Here is a 27575-nt window from a genome sequence, read left to right on the forward strand (position 1 = left end):
TTCACCTTTAAATTATCTCCATAATATTCCTTTTAGTTTTAATAGTAACCAGACTGTAAACAGGCACTGCGGTGAGGGGAACTTAGGAATCAATCATTATTTTTGGCACTTTGCTTAGGTGTGATCTACTTGAAATAAATGTCCAGTGTCAAGGCAGCAATAATTATTATTCAATAAGTTTGTATACCACCCTTCATCTGAAGATGTGACAGGGCAGGTCACAACATAAAAATACAAAATGAAAACACAAACTGCACAATAAAACAAAAACAAACAAATACCCCCCCAAAAAAAACACACATCTTAAAAGCTATAGAATGTTCATCAGCCAAAGACCTGGTTGAAGAGAAACTTTTTCACCCGGTCCCTAAAGATATGTAATGAAGGCATCAGGTGAGCCTCCCCAGAGAGAGCATTCCACAAATGGGGGAGCCACCACAGAATAGGCCCTGCATTCTCATGTTACCACTCTCCAGATCTCTTGTGGAGGAGGCTCAGAGGATGAGCACAGGGTCCAGATTAATGCATATGGGGAGAAGCGGTACCTTGAGGTATTGTGGTCCTGAGTTATTTAAGGCTTTATAGGGACCCAGGTGGCGCTGTGGGTTAAAGCACAGAGTCTAGGGCTTGCTGATCATAAGGTCGGCAGTTCGAATCCCTGCGACGGGGTGAGCTCCTGTTGCTTGGTCCCAGCTCCTGCCCACCTAGCAGTTCGAAAGCACGTCAAAGTTCAAGTAGATAAATAGGGACCGCTCCGGCGGGAAGGTAAACGGCGTTTCCGTGTGCTGCTCTGGTTCGCCAGAAGCAGCTATGTCATGCTGGCCACACGACCCGGAAGCTGTCTGCGGACAAACACCGGCTCCCTCGGCCTATAAAGCGAGATGAGCGCCGCAACCCCAGAGTCGGACACGACTGGACCTGATGGTCAGGGGCCCCTTTACCTTTACCTTTACGTCAAAATCAGCACTTTGACTTTGGCATGGAAAGTAATTGGCAGCCAGTGAAGTTGGGCCAGGATTGGTGTAATAAGCTCAAACCATCTTGCCTGGTGAGCAACCTAGCCACTACGGCTGGGCAATTTCTGGTTTTCAACATCATGATATATCGACAGCTAAACATCACAATATACCAACATATCACAATGTCTGAAATAAGGATGGAACTATGTAGAGGCATTGGCTGGCTTCAGTTTTTCCTGCAACATGATGTTTGCATAGCACACACACACACACACACCACGATTCACAATATATTGCAGGTCAAAAATTATGAAACCAATATCACGTTATGGACTTCAAACCAGTTTTGGACAATATATTGATATATCACCCGGTCCTACAGGCCACTGAATTTTGCACCAGCTGAAGTTTCTGAAGCGCCTTCAGAGGCAGCCCTACGCATGAAGCACTGCAGTAATTGAACCCAGGGGTTACCAGAGCATAGATGGCAGAAATTAGGCTATCCCTGTCCAGGTAGGGGCACAACTGGGCCACTAGCCAAAGGCACTTCCTACCAGTCAGATGGACAGCAGCTACCTCTGGAGGTAGAATTGGTGGAATCGTTCCCCTGCTCCATCAGCAACAAAGTTGCTTGTCCCTGTCTGCTTCTCCCACCCTCCTCAGGCTGTTAAATAATAATGCATCACTGAACAGAAACAACTGGTCAAAACAAGGTCTCTAAGGTGCTACTGGAAGGATTTTTTAAATTTTGTTTTGACTGCGTCAGACCAACACGGCTACCTACCTATGACTAGAAACAACTGGTGTCAGTGTCAATGGTTGCAGAGCAGAGTGAGGCACTCATGTAATGTCCTATACCGCTTTGGGGAAATGATTTGACACCATTTTGGGGGAGAAATTTTAGGAAGAAATGTACCTTTGCAGTACATTTACCTATTTTGCTGTTGGACCATCTCTGGTGCCAAGCCTAACCAGATATTTCTTCCTTCAGTAGCACCTTAAAGACCAACTAAGTTTATATTTTGGTATGAGCTTTCGTGTGCATGCACACTTCTTCAGATACACTAGAAACAGAAGTGTCAGACCCTATATATATACAGAGGGTGGTGGGGGTGGGTGGGAATGGGAGATGGGCTGATGGGAGTGGTAAACCTGTAGATGGGTGTTAATGGCTGCTGATGGGTGCAATTAGTCCTGGGCTGAGGTGCTAAAGAAAGCTTGATCATGCATAATGAGATAAGAATCCGATATCTCTATTCATCCCAGGTGCTTCCATGGTTTTAAGCTTGGTAATGATTTCCAATTCAGCAACTTCCCTTTCCAGTCTGTTCCTGAAATTTCTCTGTAATAAAACAGATGCTTTGAGATCTTGTATAGAGTGTCCTGGGAGATTGAAGTGTTCTCCTACTGGTTTTTCAGTCTTATGGTTCCTGATGTCAGATTTATGTCCATTTATCCTTTGGCGTAGGGTTTGGACTGTTTGTCCAATATAGAGAGCTGAAGGGCACCGTTGGCATTTGATGGCATACACAATGTTAGAAGATGAGCAATTAAATAGTCCTGAGATGGTATGTTGGATGTTGTTGGGGCCAGTAATGATGTTGTCCGGGTGTATGTGGCAGCAAAGTTGGCATCTGGGTTTATTGCAGGCTCTGGTACCAGTGTCCATGTTAAGTCTGGTGGTTGTATTATTGTGGGTGAGGAGTTGTTTAAGATTGGGTGGCTGTCTGTAGGCAATGAAAGGTCTTCCTCCCAGAGCTTGAGAAAGGGAGCTGTCATTGTCCAGGAGAGGCTGTAGATCTCTGATGATGCGTTGTACTGTTTTAACATGGGAGCTGTATGTGATGACTAGTGGTGTTCTGTTATTTTCTTTTTTGGGTCTGTCTTGCAGCAGGTTCTCCCTAGGTATCAGTCTGGCTCTGTTGATCTGTTGTTTAACTTCATCAGGTGGATATTTTAGTTCTAAAAAGGTTTGTTGTAGATCTCTTAGGTGAGATTCTCTGTCTGTAGAGTTGGAACAGATACGGTTGTAACGTAGGGCATGTTTGGGATGGTAGCTAGAAGCATGTAGATATGTTTGTCGGTCAGTTGGTTTTCTGTATAAGGTGGTGTCTATACGTCCATCCTGTATTTTTATAGTAGTGTCCAAAAAATGTATTTCTTGCATAGATTGGTTCATTGTTAGGTTGATGGTGGGGTGAAAGTCATTGAATGTCTGGTGGAAGGTTTCCAGGGTCTGTTGTCCATGTGTCCAGATAATAAAGATATCGTCAATGTATCGTAGGTACAAGAGAGGTTTGAGTGGGTAGGAGTCTAGGAAACGATGTTCTAAGTCTGCCATGAAGATGTTGGCATACTGTGGGGCCATGCGGGTGCCCATGGCTGTGCCGCTGATCTGGAGGAACAGGTCATCACCAAATTTGAAGTGGTTGTGGGTAAGGACAAAGTGGCATAGAGTTTGGTAGCAAAGTCCGCTGTGGTTTTATCTGAAATGGTGTTCCTTATGGCTTGTAAATCATCATTGTGTGGGATGTTGGTGTATAGAGATATTTCTTGTCTCTTCACTCGATCTCTTAGTTAAAACTCCAAGATTGAAAAAGAAGTTAGATCTGGCAACTCAAGGAACACTGACTAATAAGGTGTTTTTTTTCTTCAGGAAAGCTCTTGAAACCAAGAGATTGCACAATTCAAGGATTAAAGTTTAATAAGAAACTTGATTTGGGAAACTTGCCAGCTCCTTGACTCTGCCCCAGTACTCAGCTATAATGGAGAGCACAAAATGAGGGCAAGGTCATACATAACCAGCTTTCCTGTAGAGGTTACTATATCAAACACATAACAGGTTCCTGTGGTATTCATCTGAAGCAGGTGTTTGATATTGAGGAGGTGTATTTTGAAGCTCCCGGGCTGTACAAACTATGGTCATGTCATTTGTACAGCATAAGGGAAGCAAAGCGTTCAAACAAGATTTTCACTGCCTCTTCCCTGACTAGCTCCTGGAGGTAATGATCCTGATGGGCTCTTCTTTTTAACCTACCCCTAGGACATCCCATATCTCAGGCTATTAGGTTGTTCTTCAATCTACCCATTTCCACACCAAGGCAAACCTGCCTGCTTGCTTGCTTTCATCTCTCCATTACTGCTCTGCTGTTGGCCAGCAATTTGGGAACTACATCAATCATATTGATTTAAAACTATGCTTCTACTATCAAATGTTGCCAGAGTTTTAAAAAGACTTACAAAGCCACAGAGATAAATGGGGGAAGCTTTGCATATTCCCAGCATATTAATGGGAAATCTCCCTGGATGTATGGCTGCTTGGACCAAGTCCATTGTGCATCTAATAGACATAACTGTATCTATTCAGCTATTTGTATGATGATGATGATGATTGATGGATGGATTGCCTTTTATATTAGTCTTCATGCAATTTACAAACACATTAAAAACAGCTAAGACTAAACAGTGCAAAAACCAACTAAAGACAGGTTTAAAATGATACAAAATTAACATCTAGCATAGACCTTTTATTCTTTTTAATAAATTTATTTATTTGGTTTTTCAGATTAAAATTTTACAGTCACATATCCAACATACAACATAGAAACAAGATTCCAAAGAATCTCCTGGACTTCTCTCCTCCGCTTTGTGAATCCTATTGTTAATCATTTCCTCCTGCATCTTTTATAATAATCCATTTCTGTTACCTCTCCACTGTGTCCAAAATTCACCGATAAACTGCAAGTGTTATTCCAATCCTACTGACAATTTTAACTGTTTACAATGGTGTTTAAGATAAATTATAAAATTTCTCCATTCCTTATTGTAAGGGTGTTGTTGCGGCTACCCAAGTCCACTCTGTCTTTAAGAGTTTATTGTGCATAGTATTTACTGTGCAGAGATAGCAGAAAACATGACCTTTCAGTCACTCGCAGAATCCGGGAGTAGACGTTTCCGGCTACGTGACCAGTATGAGAGTTTGGGCACCCCGGAACGCCTCCTCCCAACCTTATGTTTGGTGGCTTGCCTTAATTCGGGCGCAGGAAGGGGCTGCCTGCTCCCCTCCACCTCTTGGTCATGGCGGCGCAGGGGCTCTGCAACATCGCTGAGCCCTGACGCCCCCGTCCCGCTCACTTCCTGATTCCCCTTACCTGACCGACTGCTGCTGCTCTCACTGGGCGAAGTGCTGGTCAGCAAGAAGGGAGGAGGCTCCCCCTAGGAAGGCCCCCGACACTTATTAAAATTTTGGTCTTCCTTATTTCTGATTCTTCCGGTCATTTTTTGCCATTTCAGCATAATCCATAAATTTAATTTGCCATTCTTCTCTGATAGGAACTTGATCTTCTTTCCATCTCTGGGCCAATAACACCTGCACAGCCATGGTCACATACATAAATATTCTTTTCTGCTCCCTTGGGATTTCGGTTCCTAGAATTCCTAACGTAGACCTTTTAATCCAGCCGGTAAATCTTCTTGAACCAGATGTCAACTGTGCTCAGAAAGTATGAATAATGGGTGCCATTTGTATCTCATCTGGGATAGGTAAAGGTAAAGGGACCCCTGACCATTAGGTCCAGTCGTGACCGACTCTGGGGTTGCGCGCTCATCTCACATTATTGGCCGAGGGAGCCGGCATATAGCTTCCAGGTCATGTGGCCAGCATGACAAAGCCACTTCTGGCAAACCAGAGCAGCACATGGAAACGCCGTTTACCTTCCCGCTGTAGCAGTTCCTATTTATCTACTTGCATTTTGACGTGCTTTCAAACTGCTAGGTTGGCAGGAGCTGGGACCAAGCAACGGGAGCTCACCCCGTCACAGGGATTTGAACCACCGACCTTCTGATCAGCAAGCCCTAGGCTCAGTGGTTTAACCACAGCGCCACCTGGGTCCCATCTCATCTGGGATACTGTTCCACAAAACAGGCAGCTGCACTGACAGTCCTTCTGATACTTTTGGGATGTTAAGGAAAAGCTCTTCTGCAGAATGCAATGACCTACAGAGAATATAAGGGATGATGGCTATATCAGCAGCTCTTGTTGCTCCTAGTGTGTTTGGTGCCATCCGTACCTATGCTGCTTTATAGGGTTAACGTGAGTAAAGGAGATCAGAATATAATGCAGACATGAAGTAGGGTAGAGATACAACTTCCTCCGGCTGGAGGGAGTTGAACAAAGCAATGGGGTAAGAAGATACAAATGTGATCAAAGGATGGTGTTGACATTTCTCTGAAAGCAGAAATTACTGCTTGAGTGCTGATGGAAAGTGTAGTTGTGTATTTCCAACCGTGCTTATTCTAGCCATTCTCTTCTGTTGAACCCAGTGACTGGAGATATTTTCAGTTGAAAATGACTAGGTGAACTGGCCCTTTGCCCCGTGGAACGTCCTATTTCAGTGCTAACCAAGCTTATTTTCATCCTGAAATAGAAACAGAAACCACTCAAGTGCTTTGTGGGTCCCAAACATTGATTAGGTGTGGTTGTATCTACTGGCTTCTGGGTGAAACTTGTTTTCCAGTAATCACCTCTTTCCTGGGTGCTGCCATTTACTAGCTTTTCCAGAGAGACAAAAATCTAATAATACAGTGGTACCTCAGTTTAAGTACACAATTGGTTCTGGAAGTCTGTACTTAACCTGAAGCGTACTTAACCTGAAGTGAACTTCCCCACTGAAAGTAATGGAAAGTGGATTAATCTGTTCCAGGCGGTCCGCGGAGTACTCAACCTGAAGCGTACTTAACCCGAAGTATGAGTGTAGTTGGTTCCGGAAGTCCGTACTTAACCTGAAGTGTACTTAACCTGAAGCAAACTTTCCCATTGAAAGTAATGGAAAGTGGATTAATCTGTTCCAGATGGGTCCGTGGAGTACTTAACCTGAAGCGTACTTAACCTGAAGCGAACTTTCCCATTGAAAGTAATGGAAAGTGGATTAATCCATTCCAGATGGGTCCGCGGAGTACTCAACCTGAAGCGTACTTAACCCAAGGTATGAGTGTAATTGGTTCCGGAAGTCCGTACTTAACCTGAAGTGTACTTAACCTGAAGCGAACTTTCCCATTGAAAGTAATGAAAAGTGGATTAATCCGTTCCAGATGGGTCTGCAGAGTACTTAAGTACTCGAACTGAAGCGTACCGAGGTATGACTGTAAAATTTTTCGTTGTTAGACGAAGAGCATCACATTATTGTCATTGTCTGATCTGGTAGGAGGTGAGATTGCAAGAAGCAGTAACTGAGGTGCTGCGTAGTGGGGCCTTTTTGTCTTCACATGCTACTTTTTCTGGCAGAGAAATTACTCCACGAAAATGGGGGAAAGGAGAAATATGCCCAATTGATGTGTGTTAAGGTTAGGGAAATTTGGGGAAATTTGGTGCAGTCCACATATTAATGGACAACCTAGCAGTTCGAAAGCACGTCAAAATGCAAGTAGATAAATAGGAACTGCCACAGCGGGAAGGTAAACGGCGTTTCCATGTGCTGCTCTGGTTTGCCAGAAGCGGCTTTGTCATGCTGGCCACATGACCCGGAAGCTATACGCCGGCTCCCTCGGCCAATAATGCGAGATGAGCGCACAACCCCAGAGTCGGTCACGACTGGACCTAATGGTCTGGGGTCCCTTTACCTTTACCTTACCTAATTCACACTTCCCAAAAAAATGCACAACACCAAACACTGCTGTCCTTCGATAGGGGCACATCTCTGAATTTTGCGATGCAGCTCCCCAGCCAAGAAAAGTGGACAATAAAAGAGGTTCCGGTTTCCGCCTGCAGGAATGGCGGACCTGTTTTCCATCTCTCTGACCTTCGTAAGGAATTTGGCGGTTGCTAGGGGAGTAAATGGCAACCCCCTACCCTCTCCGGGGGTTACGGAGAGGGGCCGCTGGCCCGCGATGCCCCCTGACCCACTCCGACTGTTTTTGGAGTGGGGGGAGCTTGGGCTGAGCACTTACGAGGGCCAGGACTCCCGGACGCTAATCTGCATGGCGGGGATTTCCATGGTTAAAGAAGATAATTAGGCTTAAATCTATGGACATACTTCAGAAGGAGGGGAAGAAGCGCTGTTTACTGCTGAGAAATTTATGCTGCTGAAAGGAGAGGAGTCAAAGATTGTACTACATCTGGAAGAAGGATTGATGGGGACGGAGCGATAAGGGAAGTGAGTTTTTATTTTTTTTCCTTCATATTGCTGCATCGTACCTTCCCGGACGCGATGTCCTGGCTTGTTTGGAGTGAAAGAGAAGCAAAAGACTGTGTGAGTTGAACTTTATAACTGTTGTTACTGAGCATATTTTTTTAAAGATGTGGAGTTGCCGATGAGAAAAGCCTCCCCCTAGTCGGGCGGAAGGGGCTCTGGACGCGCTCGGAGGATTTATGAGTTGTGACGCACTTTAAATTGGAGCAGCGACCTGAAGCTAAGTTCAGCTATAGGGCAAGGAGATCCATTAATTTACCAAGAGTTTATGGTTTGATGTTTGGGTCTCCTGCCTGAAAAAGCTGTAAATTCTATAATGATCGTGAATCTTCATGGCTATGAGAGAAAGCGAAAGTGATTTGAGCTTTTTGAGATGGCGCTGCTTCGGGCTGCTTCGACGCAACAAGGAGCTCCATTAAGAAGATTTATGGGGAGGCTGGACTGATTAACTCACACAGGAGAAAGAACATTTGTGAAACCTTGTTTGATATTTATCTCAGCAGCTGGGAAACAATCGGTTGAAAGTGGAAAACATCTATGTGACTGTAAGGGGAAGATCTGGATTATTATGAACTTGGAGGACGATTTGAACTTTAGAAAAAAGATGGCAGTGGACAGTTGCGAGGAATTCCCAATTTCTTGAAGCATGGGAACCCAAATAAAAAATTTTTTAGATGATTTGGCATAACATTCGGTTTGATTGATATATATATGTGTATAATTTGAAATATTGAATGTGATATAATTGGTTTTAATTGGAAAATTAATAAAAATATTTTTTTAAAAAAAGAAAAGAAAAGTGGACAATAATGTGCACATTTAAAGGAAAGTATGCATGAAAACGTACACATAAGTAGGGGGGATGAATTGCGTTTGGGAAAATTGCCACAGATTGTGAATATTAGGGGAAATTGCTTACAGAATGTGTTTATTAGGAGAGAAATGCACTGAAATGCTGACAAATTTTCATGAGGATATATATAAAATCAAACACATATAGTGATGTGGAAATGTGGTAAACTGAATCAATATTATAAAAATGAGAAACGGGGAGAAACCAGAACTGACAGCCCATTCCTAGTCACATTCAAAGCTTTTTTTTAAAAAAAATATATTGGTTTTTCAATGTATACATCCTCTAACGTTATTTCTCTAACAATTTTCCATATGTGGATATATATATATATATATACTGTACATTCAAAACTTTTAAACTTGATTCATAATAAATTTCTTGCGGATTCTGCACCGAACAACTGAAAACAGGCACTTTTCATCCTGGCCTTGTCAAGGTCACATTTAAGTCGGATATGGGGAGAGGGTAGGAGGCCTCCTAGCCTAAAATGAGTGTTTGGAGATCTATTATAGGAGGAAGCATGAGATAAAATAATAATAATAGATAAATAGGATTGCATATTCTACCCACCCAAGATTTTAGACTCAGAGCTTTGTTTATGTACAGCATCCATTTTTATCTTCCTGCTCGTTAACGTAGCAAAGAGGTGCACATTATCAATATAAATGGCAAATACAGACTGACATCCTCTGAATGAGAATTCCCCACCTCCCTGTGTGGCTGTCTAAAGAGCCCTGGTTTTCCACCAATTTAATTGTTGTTAGAACCCAGAGGGATGTAATACCATTTCAAAACTGAGCTTATTTCAGTGGTTTCTCTTAGTTTCTTTATCTCCTTAGCTGTGTGGTACAGTGTACTGCTGCTGACACCTGGTGGAATTCTTGCAAAAGAAGGCATAACTTTTTAACTAAAACTTGTCTCTTTCAGTACTTATGGGTTTTGTTTTAAATTTTTAGAAGGGGGGGGAATCAGTGGTTTTTCAATATTCAAGGCTATTTTGAGAGTTTCATTTTTATCTTATTTTTAAAGAGAAATGGAGGTATAATGGAACAGTATTGTGGTGACAGAATGAATCAGCTTTCCCCACTTGTTTTTGTTGCCCGTGAAGTAACGTTTTCCACACCCTGTGGAATGCCCTCCCACCAGAGGTCAAAGAGAATAACAATTACCAGACCTTTAGAAGGCATCTTAAGGCAGCCCTGTTTAGGGAAGCTTTTAATGTTTGATGGATTTCTGTATTTTAGTATTTTGTTGGAAGCCGCCCAGAGTGGCCGGGGGAACCCGGCCAGATGGGCGGGGTATAAATAATAAATTATTATTATTATTATTATTATTATTATTATTATTATTATTATTTGTATTATTTCTGTAATTGGTTATGTAAGCATCTCTGCACCAAGCCTATGTACAGATTATTGGGAAAGCCCTCGTAATGGGAAGTCACAGCAATTATTATTATTATTATTATTATTATTATTATTATTATTATTATTATTATTATTTTATCCTGACTTTCCTCCAAGCATCTGAAGCTAGTTTCAATGGTTCACTGCACTCCCCATTATTATCAGGTTAGGCTGAGGGGCTGTGAGCAGTCCAAGGTCACCTAGAAAACTTCATGGGGGAATCTGATAATGGTTGAGAGATACAGTATTATGAGAGATACAGTATAATCACATTTTAGGATAAGCCTGTCAGTGGCTACTACTCACGATGGCTGTGTACGACCTGCATTATTGGAGTTGGTATACATAGAATCATAGAGTTGGAAGAGACCACAAGGGCCATCCAGTCCAGCCCCCTGCCAAGCAGGAAACACCACCAAAGCATTCCTGACAGATGGCTGTCAAGCCTCCGCTTAAAGACCTCTAAAGGAGGAGACTCCACCACACTCCTTGGCAGCAAATTCCACTGCCAAACAGCTCTTACTGTCAGGAGGTTCTTCCTAATGTTTAGGTGGAATCTTCTTTCTTGTAGCTTGAATCCATTGCTCCGTGTCCGCTTCTCTGGAGCAGCAGAAAACAACTTTTCTCCCTCCTCTATATGACATCCCTTTATATATTTGAACATGGCTATCATATCACCCAATAACCTTCTCTTCTCCAGGCTAAACATACCCTGAATACTTCTGAATATCAATTGGGCATGCAGATCGGAAGGTCAGCGGTTCAAATCCCCGGGTTGGGGTGAGCTTCTGTTGCTCTGTCCCAGCTCCTGCCAACCTAGCAGTTCGAGAGCACACCAGTGCAAGTAGATAAATAGGTACCGCTGCAGCGGGAAGGTAAACACCATTTCTGTGCACTCTGGTTTCTGTCATGGTGTTCCGTTGTGCCAGAAGTAGTTTAGTCATGCTGGCCACATGACCTGGAAACGCCAGCTTCCTTTGCCTGAAGCGAGATGAGCAGCGCAACCCCATTGTCACCTTTGGCTGAACTTGACCATCCAGGGGTCCTTTACCTTTTTAACTTAGAGCAGGTATTTGCCCACCAGTAGTTTCAACAGGGCCTAATTTATAGCATGTACTTAGAGCTGCAGACCAAGTGGGAAGTTTGATATTGATAACCATCCCACAACTGCTGCAGTTACGTAAAACAACCCTGCAATTTATGTAAACTGCCCTGCAATTTACACCGTAGTATCTCGATCAGATATTGGCCGGAAAGGCTCTTGTTTTCATGCTGTTCTGGCAGTTTATGCTTCAGCTGCCAAGACCGCTACTGACTGCAGATGGTGTTCCATAGAACCATCCAATTAAAACTTGACAAATTTGGAAATTCTGGGTATGGATGATAATGAAATGGGAGTCAGAGTCAGCGTGATAGTCACAGAAAAGACACCTTAATGAGTGCGGAAACGATTTCCGGGGATGAAAAATAGGAAGTAAGGGAACACAATGTAGCAGGATCATTGTGTAGGCTTAAGAGCTTCCTAACAATTGCTGTGTCTTTCCTGTGAAGTTTTCTAGGCAATTCACAGTTGTAAAGTTCTAAAATAGATGCCGTTAATGCCAGCACAAATTACACGTTACTTAATTTGGGCTAAAATTGGCAATGGTAGCTGAAGTAGGGAGGCTCATATTTGTGCGGGCTATTAATGGAACACTTAATAAATCAATTGGGGGGGGGGTCTGACCATGGAATGTTATGTTGCTGTAGCTTCAGCATCTGTCTGGTGGCATAAACTTGTTTGTGCAACTAGAGGTAATTCTAGTTTAAAACAGTACTTTGCCTCTTCAGTGAATAGCCTGCTTTCAGGAAAGGTTTAATATAAAATACGTGGAAAGATGGCTTTCCTCCAAGGAATTCAAGGTATTGCACAGGATTCTGCCTCTCCCCCACTTTTTCCAAATAACCACCCTGTGAGGTGAGTTTGATAGCTTCTGGGTGACTTAAACCTCAGATTCTATTCCAACACTCTACCACGCTGGCTTTCTAATTCAGACTTCTCTGGGGAAGTGGTCGGGCCAATGAAAAACTTCTGTGACCCATGTCTAGGAAGCACAGGACAGGTAGAAATGTGGATGAGGCCAAGTTGTCCCTTTACTCCTTCACCTCTGCACCAATAGGAACATTTCCAACCACACACACAGCTTACCAGGCAGAGGGCCTTCTCAGTGGTGGCACCCTCCCCGTGGAACGCTCTCCCATCAGTTTTCCAGGAAATAAAGAACTATCTGACTTTTAGAAGACATCTGAAGGCAGCCCTGTTTAGGGGAGTTTTAAATGTTTGATGTTTTACTGTGTTTTAATTTGCTGGAAGTCACCTGGGGTAGCTGGGGCAACCCAGCCAGTACCACAACGACATTAGAACAGGGCTGTCGCGACAGTCAAATTGGGTAGGAAATTTGCCCTGTTACTCATATTGCTAGATTTTTCCTGAATACGGAAAGAAAACATTTAAGAAGGGGAATCGATGGCCATGACTCGGATGACTGTGGGATGCATCTAGGCACTGAGTTGTGTCATTCCTAGCTTCTGAGGCAAGGATTGGGCCAGAACTATGTCACATGCAGGTGAGAAATCCCAATGGAGGAGTATGTGACCACAGCTGCATGGATGTTATTGGCCCACAGATGGAAAGAAGATGAAGTCCTTTCCAGAGAAGAATGGCATATTAAATTGATTGATGGATTATGCCAAAATGGCAAAAGTGACTGGAAGACTCAGAAATCAGAAAGACCAAAATTTTAATAAGGAATGGGGAAATTTATAATTTATCTTTAAAATCATTGCAAACAGTTAAAACCGTCAGTAGGATTGGAACAACACTTGCAGTTTATTGGTGAATTTTGGACACAATGGAGAGGTAAAAGATTTGGATTACAGTGGTACTTCGGGTCAAGAACTTAATTCGTTCCGGAGGTCCGTTCCTAACCTGAAACTGTTCTTAACTGAGGTACCACTTTAGCTAATGGGGCATCTTGCTGCCGCCACCATTCTCATCCTGAAGCAAAGTTCTTAACCCAAGATACTATTTCTGGGTTGGCGGAGTCTGTAACCTGAAGCGTCTGTAACCCAAGGTACCAAAAGATGCAGGAGGAAATGACTCAATAGCACCCACAAAGGGGAGGGGGGAAGTCCAGGAGATTCCTTGGAATCTTGTTTTTATGATGTATGTTGGATATGTGATTGTAAAACTTGAATCTGAAAAAACCAAATAAATAAATTCATAATTAAAAAGAAGATGTCATGTGTAATATATAAGGAAAGAGCTGCTTTAGCGTTACGACGAAGAGACTGAGCTATGAATAAGGACTTATCTGCCTTGAACCTCATCCCTGTAATGAGCAGGCTAGGGGTCTTAGGTAAGCCTCTGTCCTCTTAGGATTCGTTCACACTTCCAATTGTCCCACCGCTCCCCCCCCCAAAAAAACCCCTATTGAATTGGAACGAGCATCTGTCACTTTTTCTGTGGAGTGATGTTTGTTCCGATTCGGCAGTAAACAGCAGGTTTCTTGGCATGGGACAGGCAAAAGTGTGGACAAGCCCTCAGCCTCAGTTCCGCTTCTGCAATATGGGAACAACAACACTTATGTAGGTGACATGGTAATTGAAACAAGATTATATATGTGATATGCTTTGAACACTTAACATAAACAAGCTATGATGATGATGATGATGATGATGATCAGTGCTTTTTTTTCGGGGGAATCAGGGGTATGCATACCCCTAAACATTTTGTGAATCTAATGGGAGAAGAAACTATTTTTTAAAAAAATATATAGTTTCTTCTCTAGCACGGTGAATTGTCAGTTCTGTTCCTACCCCTGATGGTGGCCTTTTGTCCATTTACTGTATTTATTTTTCTCGATTTGAGCTATAAAATGGTGATTTTCTTGAGTCAAAATGGGAGTACCCCTAAACATTTTTAAAGAAAAAAGCACTGATTATTACAGTGGTACCTCTACTTACGAATTTAATGCATTCCGAACGCACATTCGTAAGTCGGAAAAAAATTGCAAGTCGAATCCGATAAGAATGCATTGGGAGAAAAATTCGTAAGTCGAAGCAACCCTATCTAAAAATTCGTAAGTAGAAAAAAATCCTATCTAAACCACATCCAAGATGGCGGACGGAGCTCCGTTCGTAAGTAGAAACATTCGTAAGTAGAGTTATTCGTAAGTAGAGGTACCATTATTATTATTATTATTATTATTATTGTTGTTGTTGTTGTTTCTGCAGCAACATGGAGGGAAAACTTGCTGTTGAAGTGAGCACCGTGGCAATAATGTTCTCTTTTTCTCCTCTTGATATTTCCAGCGGCTGAATGCTTACGCACTTTTCTTGTCTTTCAGCAATGGGTTGATGGACTCAGATCAATCATATGTAACTTTCGAGCTAACAATGTCTGCCCCATGACATGCCTCAAGAAACAGTAAGCCTTTTCTTCCCTCACCTCTTCAATTCTTGTTTTGTTTCCGGCTGCATATTTCTTAGCATGCATTTTCCAATAAAATAAAATAAAATTCCTTTCCTTACTTGGTCCAGCAAGAGATAAATATCTGGGCAGTCTGCAGGGGACATTCCCCACAAATTCAAACATCCATGAGAAATGTGGTGTTAATTTAGTCGTCATATTTTTTTCCACAAATAAAAATGTTCCCAAAGTCAAATACGGTCTTAGGAGTAAGAGAGTTCACTGGTGGGCATAACAATCTGTTGAGAGATGCTGCTGTGGCTGTTGGCCCCATCTGAACTTTTTCTGGTTCAGGAAGGAGAATGTCTGCCCAATTATGTATGTTCTGGTTAACATTTTGATTTGTAGTGGGTCCATTCCCCCTCCCCCCGCTTCTTCCAAGAATTTTCTGAAAGGGCAAGAGTTGAACCATCCAGGATGCTTCCCTACAAGCCCTCCATTGTACTCAGAATTCACTGAAGAGAGTTCATCTCCTCCTCAATTTATAAGCCCCCATTTTGATTCTCCAGAAATTCCAGCATCTGCAATCGAAGATAGTGGCAAGGTGTGAAGGGGAAAGCCTCCCTTCAGGCTTTTATTCAGCCCCAAAGCCTAATCAGTAGCAAGTTTACAGGTCAAAAGAACTCTGGAAAATCCAGTTAAGAGGGGCTTTGGGGTCCTACGGCCCCCAGATCTTTTGAGACACTCAGTTACTCAAAATACATAAAAAAACTCTCAGCCTGTTGATGTGCCTTCAATGGACAGAGCTTTTTTTTTATCGAGGTTGTGGGAGCTTGCTGACATTGCCAAACTAAAGCTTGGGCAGAACTTGTTTATAGCCTCCCTGTAAGCCCCAATCCATGCTATATGGCTATAGCTGGGAGCAGAGCTGTTGTCAGTCACATGGGCTTAAGGGGCTGGACTCATCATGGCCTCCCTCATGGGATTTTCATAGGAAAATCACGATGAAATTCACCTCAACACCAAGTGGATTCTTAAACAATTCGCATGTGTTTTCCCCAAGGGTATTTCTCAGATCTCACTGAGTCCCCCATTATATACGTAGCAGTAGAAGCATGGACAGAAATATGAGGTGTGCTTCTCTGGTCCTCCCCCCCCCTTTATTTTAGCATGTGAACCAATATGTTTTCTTCCCTGTTTTCCCTTAACTTCTAGCTGGATGAAACTGGCATTTCTGACAAACGCGAATGGCAAGATACCAGTTAGAAGGTAAGCACATTGTGCAGTTGTTGAGCGATGATCCCAACAACAGTTGTGACCCCCCCCCTAAAAAATAGTGAGTTAGAGTTCTTTCCAAATCATACAGCTCAGTGGGGATATTGAATTTTGTCACCTAAAACATACATTGGATTTGTAGCCCCTGAATGCCAATGGATGCTGATATATTTCAAAGCAAATAAAAAATAAAAAATGTGAGGGATGGTTGAAATCACTAGATCATCCGCTTAAATAAGGTATATTCAAATGGGGATCACTGTGAAAAATCCTGATATAATTTCCATGCTCAAATATCAATGCCCACAGACAAACCATAAAACATTGCATCAGAACTAGTGGTATGCTCTGAAGACTAGGATTTGGACTGAACTTGGAAAATTGAATGCCTCTTTCTCTTCTTCTGTTATCTTTCTCACTGCCAAAATTGAGAATTTGAGCTCTTTGAGGCATGTGACATCTCTTTTTAACTTGGAAAAGTTCCTAAAATGCTGTGGTTGGTTGGTCTGGGATCTTTGGGCTGCTTTGGATATGAAGGGAATCTAAGTTGTCTTTTCCCTTTCTAAGTAATCTCCTGGGAGGAGGGAAAATTGGCTTTATTATTAGAAATAAATAATGCTGACCTAAAAAGGTAAAGGGACCCCTGACCATTAGGTCCAGTCGTGACCGACTCTGGGGTTGCACGCTCATCTCGCATTAATGGCCGAGGGAGCCGGCGTATAGCTTCCAGGTCATGTGGCCAGCATGACAAAGCCGCTTCTGGCAAACCAGAGCAGCACATGGAAACGCCGTTTACCTTCCCGCTGTAGCGGTTCCTATTTATCTACTTGCATTTTGATGTGCTTTCGAACTGCTAGGTTGGCAGGAGCTGGGACCAAGCAACGGGAGCTCACCCCGTCACAGGGATTCGAACCGCTGACCTTCTGATCAGCAAGCCCTAGGCTCAGTGGTTTAACCACAGCGCCACCTGGGTCCCTATGGAACTGTAAAAACAGCCACTCTTATTAGTAAAGTGGATCTGCAGCATGTATGAATGTGTGTGTTCAGCACCCAAGGGAGCCTCTGTAGGTGGAAGTGGTTATGCTGATGGGAATGCAGAATGCCCTTTAAATAACCTATCTATTGTTTTTCTCTAGCATTACCAGAACTTTTGCATCAGGTAAAACTGAAAAAGTGATCTTTCAAGCACTTAAGGAATTGGGTCTTCCCAGTGGAAAGGTATAAACATTTAATATTCAAGAATATTGGGCTTTATTTTTAATCTGTGTCATGAGTAAAAACAAACATTGCTGGTGGAAGGTTACTCATGGCCACCTTTAACCACCTTTAGCAAACTATCATAGGGTTGCCATATTTCAGAAAGTGAAAATCCGGACACAGAAGTTGCTGAACTTTTTTTGCAATATCTAAAAAGACAGAAAGAAGTTTCTGAGCTATTTTTAAGTCCTTTCGCCAAAATCATCACTTCTGACATGGGTTACCATACGTCCTGCAATGTCTGGGAAGTTCCAGACGTATTGCCAACCCTACTAAATTAATTAGTTCTTTTGCAAAGCTGCTGCTTCTTTGGCGATCACTAATAGCTGAATAAGATTGTCTTCCATGAACATGGTCTTAAAGAGTGAGTCCATAATTGACTCTGGAGGCCAATTCTGGACCTACGCGTCCTTCCACAGTGGAGACATTGGGGGGGGGGGAGTTGATCACGGTGAGGGTTTGCCAAATGTGCCTTCCTCTTAGCACATTTCTCCCTTTCGTCCTGAGTTTGAATGTCTTCAAAGCCCATGGCACCATTGGTAAAGGCTGTTCTCTAATTGGAGCACTCACAGGCCAGTGTTTCCCAGTTGTCAGTGTTTATGCTACATTTTTAAAGATTTGCCTGCAAAGATTAACCTGTATGCTGTTTATAATTTGAACAACGTAGCTTATAAATACACACTAAACCAGGCATCCCCAAACTGCGGCCCTCCAGATGTTTTGGCCTACAACTCCCATAATCCCTAGCTAACAGGACCAGTGGTTGGGGAAGATGGGAATTGTAGTCCAAAACATCTGGAGGGCCGAAGTTTGGGGATGCCTGCACTAAACATTACACATATTGCTGTGAATGTATCCCAGTACAGTGATACCTCGGGTTGTGAATGCTGTGGGTTGCACATTTTTGGCTTACAGAACCTGGAAGTACCAGAATGGGTTACTTCCGGGTTTCGACGCTCACGCATGCGCAGAAACACAAAATGGCATCATGCACATGCCCAGAAGCATCAAATTGCGTCACACGTGTGTGCAGACACGGCACTGAGGATTGCGAACGTGCCTCCCGCACGGATCACGTTCGCAACCCGAGGTATGACTGTACTCTTGCTTTTTTCTGTCAAATGATAACAGGCAAGACACTCAGTGCTTCCATTTGTATGAGCATTGTGTAAAATGGTTGTGGTCATTCGCTCAGCTGGCTTGGCATGTGACCCACACTTACAGTGAGACCCAAGAGTTTCCATTTGCCAATTCACATTCCAGCTGTGCCTTCAACTGGTGTAGTTACGCAGGAAATCTGCCAAGTGTCCTGTGCTGTGTTAGTCTTTAACAATGGTTGATTCAGTATTAATTTTGAGTTTGTTGAGTAAAATATTATGAAAGTGTTTGGGGGCTAGTATAGTCATGTTTCCGCTTCCTTTTCAGAATGATGAAATCGAACCTTCATCCTTTACTTATGAGAAATTTTATGAACTGACTCAGAAGATATGTCCTCGAACTGATATAGAGGATCTTTTTAGGAAAATGTAAGTTGATCTCAATATAAAATGAATTTAATTTTCTGATTACTGAATCCAAAGATGATAAATATTACTGTGCCATGACTTTTTTTGCCATATTAATATTAGCAGTCAGGTCTACATTCTTCTACAAAGATTTACCCTAAGTAAATGGCCCGGCTGTGTTTTTCAGGATCTTCTGCATTAAGAGAAGCACCTGGAAGGAACTGTTTTTTGAATTGGCTTTACTAACCTATAATATTAACCTGCTATTTTTAAATTATTAACACAATATATGAAAACTAACTAGGTTAAGAAAGTCTTAATGTCTGAAATTTCATACACTAAGATTTTAATGTGGAAGACTTACATGTTGGTTTGTTAATCCCCTTTATCTGTTAAATAATGAAATGGAGAAAAAAGTTCCTGTTCTGTAGAAAACAGTTAGTATTACTAATTACAATAGTGGCTGCTTTGAAAACACAAAGCTTAGATCAGTGGGAGAATATTAGTTCGGTGTTGAGAATATATAAAAAAATGTCAACATGTAAATCATATCTGCTGTAGCATCTTATATGAAAACTTACTTTTTCTAATAAATTTCTTTTCAGCAATGGAGACAAAACTGATTATTTAACGGTAGACCAATTAGTGAGCTTTCTAAATGAAGTAAGCTTTTTCATACATTAACTACCATACAAGTCTGTCTGCCGTGGCTTGCTTCTTCTCATTGCATGCTCCATGCTACCATCTGCTGTGGTTTTGATCCGCTGATCTTTCCATTTTGGCAATACCCAGGTGCAAAAATCAGCTCCATATTGATACATTCTCCTGCTTTCTTCATGTGGCTTTGCAAATTGCTTGTGTTGATCACTTGCCGTAGTGTGTAGCTGTTGTATGTGTGTGTTATTGACTGCTTTGTCGTTATATTTTAACTGAATTTCTCGTAATTTCAACTGAAGTGAACTTTTACTTTTAGGAGTCAAATGTTTCTGGACCAATCCTTCTAAATATTGATGGGGAAGCAGAGGGGAGATTGAGAATTGGGCTTCTGCATGTAGTAATGGGAGTTCTTAGTGTCCATTTGCTGTTTGAAAAAAATGGGTGATGCGGTGTTCCTAATATGCTTTCTGATGAATCGTAGTATGTCCTTTCCAAAAGCAAATTGATGATGATGTAGTATTTAGTGAGTTAAATATCTGGATGAAAAGTGTTCTTCATGGAAGGTTCTTTTATTAATAAATGTGTTAAGATGAGTTGTTTAGTCGTTTAGTCATGTCTGACTCTTCGTGACCCCGTGGACCAGAGCATGCCAGGCACTCCTGTCTTCCACTGCCTCCCGCAGTTTGGTCAGACTCATGTTGGTAGCTTCGAGAACACTGTCCAACCATCTCGTCCTCTGTTGTCCCCTTCTCCTTGTGCCCTCCATCTTTCCCAACATAAGGGTCTTTTCCAGGGAGTCTTCTCTTCTCATGAGGTGGCCAAAGTATTGGAGCCTCAGCTTCACGATCTGTCCTTCCAGTGAGCGTTAAGATGAGTACACATGATATTTATGTGGCTGAGTCAAAGTATAGCCTTTGAAGTCAATTCATTTGTCTTCAGCTCAGCTTTTTAATTTTTTTAAAAAAGAGGTTGGAGAGGGATTGTGTCAAAGATAAATTGCATCTCACCCTCATTAGTCATTGCTGTGCTGTTATTGTTGCTTTGAGGATTGATTTGCCTACCATATTTCCATTTACTCACTTTGGGGGCTGCCCCTGCTCTCCTTACAGTTGCTGGAACTCCTGTCACGTCCTCTCTCCCTCATTACGGAAAGATTGCCATTGACCCTTGCTCAGCCACTTTTGTTCATTCTAGGATGGTGCCATTTTAAGATGAAGTCAAGCAACTCTTCTTTCTGCCGCTCTTCCATCTCCAGTGCTCTTTCCCCCTAAGTGACAGAGAGAGAATTCAGGAGTGCTGATGATATGAAGGGCACGAGTGGTTTGGTCAGTGAGAGGAAAATCAGAAAACAAGGGAGAACGGAGGGAGTGAAGAATAGAACCTTCCTTTCACCATAACCCTCACCTATGAAGTTTCAAGTGCTTTTCTCTAGTATAAATTCAATTGAATGAAAGGTTCAAGGACATTCCCTTCTTTAAAGTTTTTAGGCATGATTGCTTAACTTTTATATATTGCACAATATCTCATCAATCAATTGATTTATTTCAGTCAATAGACAAAAAAAGGAAGAAGTACACAATACACAAAAGTGTAAAACAAAAAAAAAATCATATACAATTATAATAATCTAATTAGTCCTTGGAGATATTCTTTCTAGTTTCAAGTGGTCAGTTGTTTTCATGTTCTCACTGCTGCTGATAGAGATTTGGCCACCACCTTTGGGGCTTTTATCTTCTATTGGGTATTTAACATAAAATGGAACTGGCATTCCTGGTAGTTTGGTCAATAAAGGACCAGTCGTACACTGTTGAATCCCAGCATAGAAGTTATAAAACAGATGGACATGTTCTACAGATTCTGCCTCCTGATTTTTACAGTCTTCGGGAAAGAAGGCTGTCAATATATCTGCCCCAAAGCAAGTTAAATCAGGCCAGAAGAAAAGCTTAATTGGCAACATACATACAGTATTGCTGAAGTAGGCATGGGTCGTAAGAGCTACCCAGAAACAGATGGTACATGAACAGGCCAGAAGTTGTTGAAATGAAATGCCCTGCCCCCAAGTCTTTGTTGGATGAGATGGGGCTCAGGTATTATCAGATGTGCTTTGGTTGCATCCAGACAATCATATCTTGTTTAGTTGTGTCCGACTCTTCGTGACCCCATGGACCATAGCACGCCAGGCACTCCTGTCTTCCACTGCCTCCCGCAGTTTGGTCAAACTCATGTTCATAGCTTCGAGAACACTGTCCAACCATCTCGTCCTCTGTCACCCCCTTCTCCTAGTGCAGGCATCCCCAAACTGTGGCCCTCCAAATGTTTTGGCCTACAACTCCCATGATCCCTAGCTAACAGGACCAGTGGTCGGGGAAGATGGGAATTGTAGTCCAAAACATCTGGAGGGCTGAAGTTTGGGGATGCCTGCCCTAGTGCCCTCAATCTTTCCCAACATCAGGGTCTTTTCCAGTTAAGATATGATTTTTTTTTTCCTGGAAAAGTCCTTGGGGGGAAAAATCATATCTTAACTTATATTATTAAAGCCGAGAGATACACAAGTGTTTTACCTATGCAAGCAGTCATTCTCCCTTTGCAGTGAGCCACAGTTAAACCATGAAGTCTCAAATTAGCCATTGTTTCTGGTGTTGCCTGAACTGAGAAACTGTGGCTGCCAGCTTTAGAACAGGACAGAAGCAACTTCAGACCATAGTTGTAGGAAACAATGACCGACGGGGGAATAGACCATTGATCAGATACAGCGGGACTGGTGTGATGAAGTTTTAAATTAGATAGCATGGAGAGAATGTAAAAAACTTGAGAAAAATATTTAATGGTGGGAAGGATGTAATGATTTCTTGTTCACAAGTACTCGGAGTTTTCTTGCTTCTTCCCCTTCTGCTTTTGTTTTCCTGCATTGCCTATCTGTGTACTCATACTGGGAGTTCATGTGTAATGTAGTGAGGGACAGGGGACAGTTGTTGCAATATCTGAAACTGCCCCTCTTTGTTACTCAAAGGTTTTGAGTATTTTATTGGAACTGAAGATGGTGACCTTTCCACTGTCCATAAGCTGTGTGAATTTGTTGTTGGCATGTGAAGTTACATGCATGCTGACATTCTGGTTTTATGTGAAGCTCAGCAACGGACCAGCCTGCGTTTTGTTGCTTTCATATTTCATCAGCTTTAACTTAGATATCCACGAATTCAATGTACCGTAACTTTCAGTGCGGCTGCTTGTAGAAGAGATTAAGAGATGATGCATTCTCTGTTGCATGTCTTGATTTGGCAATGTCTGTTAAAAAGTTAATATTAATTTAGGCAATAGACACAATGAATGTTTTCACTATGAAGAACAGAACCTCAAAATATTTAAGAAATTGCAACAGATGTCTCTTGGTGTCTCTTATATTAGACTGTCCACTCTGAAACTGCTGGTCTGCAACATACGGGGCTCTGCATTCAATCCTTAAAACTCTCATAAGTGAAGTTCACAGCTGGGCACTTACTTTGGTTGAAGGATTTCTATAGTTATATATTTATTTTGCTTGCATACGCTTAGAAGTCTCCCAGCCGAAATGTGCTTGCCTTTTGATTTTGTTATTCAGTGGAGAATCAGGCCCACAATGTGCTGATCTAATCCACAATGACAAAGTAAAACCCTTACGTTCTGTGGACTTTTGTTAGTAGTTAATTTGAACTAGGGTTGCCAGACTCAGTAGAGGACAGGACTTCTGTGCCTTTAATTGCCCTGCTCTCTTTTGAGTCTGGAAACCCTAAAGAGAAACCAGCAGACCCTTTGCTTAGAAATTATACAAAGGGTCTGCTGGGTTCTCTTTAAGGTTTCCAGACTCAAAAGAGAGCAGGGCAATTAAAAGCACAGAAGCCCTGTCCTCTATTGAGTCTGGCAACCCTAATTTAAACCCATTTTTAAAACTCATCTTCTCTATTTTTTTAAAAAACCTTAGCTGTTTTTTGCTAGTTTATTTTATTTTGTAGATCATTTTGGGCCATATTTAGAAGGTAATAATAATAATAATAATAATAATAATAATAATAATTTTTAATGTCACATTGTTAGTGGAGACTAGTCTCTTAGAAGTGATTTGAGGTATATGTTTGGCCATTCTGCAAAATTGATGCAATAGCAGTTCAAGCCCTAGAATTTTAGAAGTCTCCTGCAAATAAACCTGAATTCACAATAATAATTCTGGATATTATACAATTCACATGTTTCATCTAATGAAATTAAGGATGCAATTCTATGCACACTTTCTTGGAAGAAAGTCCCACTGCTAGGGGGTGGTTTTTCCTTTCTGTCTCTTTGGCAAAAACTCCAGTCATCTCTCTGGTCTTCAGTTTTCTTATATCCTGATATATATCCTGAGAGCTTTATTCCTCCAGCTTCACCATCCTCCACCATCTGAAAGCCTCCTGCTCCAACAAATTACTCCACCCTTTATGCTGCATATGTTTGGAATTCCATCCTAGAACTCCTTAATGAATCACTCCTTGAAACTCACCTTTCCCATGAAGGCTTTGGCACAGTCCCTTAGTTCCCATACCTTACTGAGCCTGGAATTAAGCCTAAGCAAGTGTATCTGAAACAACTGTATATTGCTTCCCCATTTACGCCCTTCCTCCCCTTCTCTCTCTCTGCTGTTTTTACTGTGTTGATTTTTTAGACTGTAAGCTTCTTGGGGCAGGGACCTTGTTCTCTGGAAAGTGTCGTACATGCTGGTAGTGCTACAGAAATAAAAACAATACACAATTTTTTCCTCTACATCCATCATTAAGCAACAACTTCATCAAAATGCCGTAGGTCTGTGACACACCAAAACATAATAATTTTTTCTTGGGTTTTGTTGACTTCTCCTCCTGTTTTCCATTGTGTTTTTAATTTGTCCCCCTCGCTGCAACCTGTCTTCTCAAAATAATCCCTAATTCCTTCTGTTGCTCATAGTTCAGATCCTGCTTGCAAATTCATCATACTATAATAATGCTCCCCTCCCCATTTTGTCTCAACCCAGCCTTAGCAAGCATAGTTACTGTAAGACACAGTATCTTACAATTGCAATGTGCTTGATAGAATGGGTTTTTGTAATTTAAGAGACCGATATATTAATGAGATGGTCCCTCTTTCTGTGAGATATCTTCACCACTACTTCTAAAAAGAAAGTAAAATTGATGACAGCAGTTCTTTCCATCTTTGGTATTTCTAATTTTGGCCAGTAACCTGAGCCCTACTCTTGTTTTCTTTGGGGCAAGATTGGTAATTGATGTCATCTTTCTACTTAGCAACAATGTCCTTCTTCCATGTCAATGTTTACTCCCAATAACTTCAGCTTTGTTTGTGTTTATAAACCAATATGTGGCCAGATGAACCTAAAAGGCTGGTTAAGTTATCAATTGATTGTGTGAAATTCCTTAAATGAAACAGAGTATGGTTTTAAGGTTCTTTATGTATAGGCTTCCTCTTTGGATATAAGCAGTAGTGGTTTTGTACATGGAAGTTTAAAATAGATAGCCGTGAACTAGTTCCATCCGCTGTTTAATACAGATTTCAGGAAAGGGGAGAGGAAATTATTAAGGAACCCTGAAATGGGGCAATAAATTATTTGCAATGCGCACTGCATGTGTTTATTGTGTATGGACAACATTAATACACATTATACAATTATACTGAGAATATTTAATAATTTAGCAACCAATGGCTGGATTTATTTATTTATTTTAAAAACCTAAACATTGAAACATGCATTGAATAATTGTGTTCTGGTTTTAAAACTAATTATCTGTCCCCTTCCCATGCTCTCATTAATAAGAGATATGTGGAAGTAAAGCCGTACTCTAGTTATCCCTCTAAATCCTGTTTTTTCCCTCTAATCTTAGCATCAACGAGATCCTCGGCTGAATGAAATTTTATTTCCGTTCTATGATCCCAAACGAGCAATGCAGATAATTGAGACATATGAGCCAGATGATGATTTAAAAAGCAAGGGTAAGAAGCAGGGGTGTTGTGTGATCATTTCTATAAAATGTACTGTTTTCTGCAAGATCCATCTTTGTGTGAACATCATCCTATCTTGTTCCTCCTTGAAATAAGCCTCCATTGAGGTGACTCAGTTGTTTCCATTTTACACATGGGGGGATTCAGTCAAAAAACACCTTTGCCAACTCTCTAGTACTCTCCAATGAACCTCATTTACCCACATTCAGAAGATGTTGCAAGCCCCGTGTGGTGCTTTGAAACCCCAAGCACCTGTCAAATTGGATCTGCCAAGCTAGATGGTGATATGGATCTGGCCTGAAGAACCTATAAGGTTGGCTCCAGAGATTCGGATTCCGGTCTTGCAATTTCATACCTCGTGGTTTATTGGGACTTGCAAAGGCCCCCCAAAAACTGTCAGAGCTTTAACAAGATGGAAAGAGCTCTGCTGGATCAGTGCATAGGCCTGTGTAGTCCAGAAGGGAACAGGTTTGTGCAGCCAAGGCAACAGGATTTAATTCCTGCTCATTAGCTGAGTGGGGATTAGAGCCCTGGGCAGAAGTACATATAAAAGCAGCTCACACCTGTGAACTACTCCAATGAGGCTTTTGCAAGGGCTTTAAGACAGCTCCTGTGCTCCCATTTGAGCCTCTGGAGGCTCAAGCTGGAGTGTGGAGGTAAGTCGTAAAGCCTTTATAATAATGATGATGATGATAATAATAAATTTATTTATACCACACCCATCTGGCTGGGTTTCCCCAGCCACTCTGGGCAGCTCCCAACAGAATATTAAAAATCACAGTCAAACATCAAACATTAAAAACTTCCCTAAACATTAAAAACTTCCCTAATCAGATGTCTTCAAAAAGTCAGGTAGTTGTTTATTCCCTTGACATCTGATGGGAGGGCGTTTCACAGGACGGGTGCCACTGCTGAGAAGGCCCTCTGCCTGGTTCCCTGTAGCTTCACTTCTCGCAGGGAGGGAACCACCAGAAGGCCCTCGGAGCTGGACTCCAGCTTCCGGACTGAACAATGGGGGTGGAGACGCTCCTTCAGGTATACTGGGCTGAGGCCGTTTAGGGCTTTAGAAGTCAGCACCAACACTTTGAATTGTGCTCAAAAATGTACCGGGAGCCAATGTAGGTCTTCCAGGACCAGTGTTATATGGTCTTGGCGGCCACTCCCAGTCACCAGTCTAGCTGCCACATTCTGGATTAGTTGTAGTTTCCGGGTCACCTTCAAAGGTAGCCCCACATAGAGTGCATTGCAGTAGTCCAAGCAGGAGATAACTAGATAACTCACCACTCTGGTGAGACAGTGCACGGGCAGGTAGGGTCTCAGCCTGCGTACCAGATAGAGCTGGTAGACAGCTGCCCTGGACACAGAATTGACCTTTTGCATGTCTGCCTCCATATCCCACTTTTAAATACCCCATCTTGGAAGAGGCTTTGAAAGTCTCCCTTGGCTGCTCCCATGCCCCCTAATTTTAATCTGCAGCATTTCTCATGTGTGTTTTAAATCTCAGCATGAATGCACAGAATCCATAATGTTACGTTTTCATGCGTTTAGGTCTCATGTCAAGTGATGGGTTTTGCCGGTACTTGATGTCCGACGAGAATGCCCCTGTCTTCCTGGACCGTTTGGAGCTATACCAAGAAATGGAACAACCCTTGGCTCACTACTTCATTAGCTCCTCCCACAACACGTATCTCACTGGAAGACAGTTTGGTGGGAAGTCATCTGTGGAGATGTATAGACAAGTCCTCTTAGCCGGATGCAGGTTGGACATTCACATTGGTGGTTTAAATGAATATTTTATTTTATTTTATTTTTTGTATATAATTTTTATTAAGTTTTCTGTTTTACAGTCTAAGATACTCTTTTTACATCCATAAAATATCAATGACTTCCCTTCCTCTCTTTCCATGGTTCATTTTACATATCATAAATCCCTTCATATTTTACAAAAGCTATAACATTCAGTATTCCATTATTGCATCCACCCAAACCTATTTACAGTGTTTCGTTTATCTCAATGCTGCCA

At 41.9% G+C, this 27575-nt stretch overlaps 1 protein-coding gene across 14 annotated transcripts in view; it reads left to right on the forward strand.

The window, feature by feature from the left end:
- PLCB4 (phospholipase C beta 4) overlaps positions 1 to 27575 on the forward strand; it is a 194869-nt gene that overhangs the window by 115635 nt on the left and 51659 nt on the right. For all 14 annotated transcript variants that reach the window (XM_060272408.1, XM_035110090.2, XM_035110098.2 and 11 more), the window contains 7 exons: positions 14797 to 14876; positions 16074 to 16127; positions 17270 to 17351; positions 18816 to 18916; positions 19501 to 19558; positions 25435 to 25543; positions 27101 to 27311. In XM_060272408.1, coding sequence (XP_060128391.1) covers positions 14797 to 14876; positions 16074 to 16127; positions 17270 to 17351; positions 18816 to 18916; positions 19501 to 19558; positions 25435 to 25543; positions 27101 to 27311 — 695 coding nt within the window. The remainder of the gene's footprint in view (positions 1 to 14796; positions 14877 to 16073; positions 16128 to 17269; positions 17352 to 18815; positions 18917 to 19500; positions 19559 to 25434; positions 25544 to 27100; positions 27312 to 27575) is intronic.

Source organism: Zootoca vivipara, chromosome 3 (assembly GCF_963506605.1).
Source record: "Zootoca vivipara chromosome 3, rZooViv1.1, whole genome shotgun sequence".
Lineage (NCBI taxonomy): Eukaryota > Metazoa > Chordata > Lepidosauria > Squamata > Lacertidae > Zootoca > Zootoca vivipara.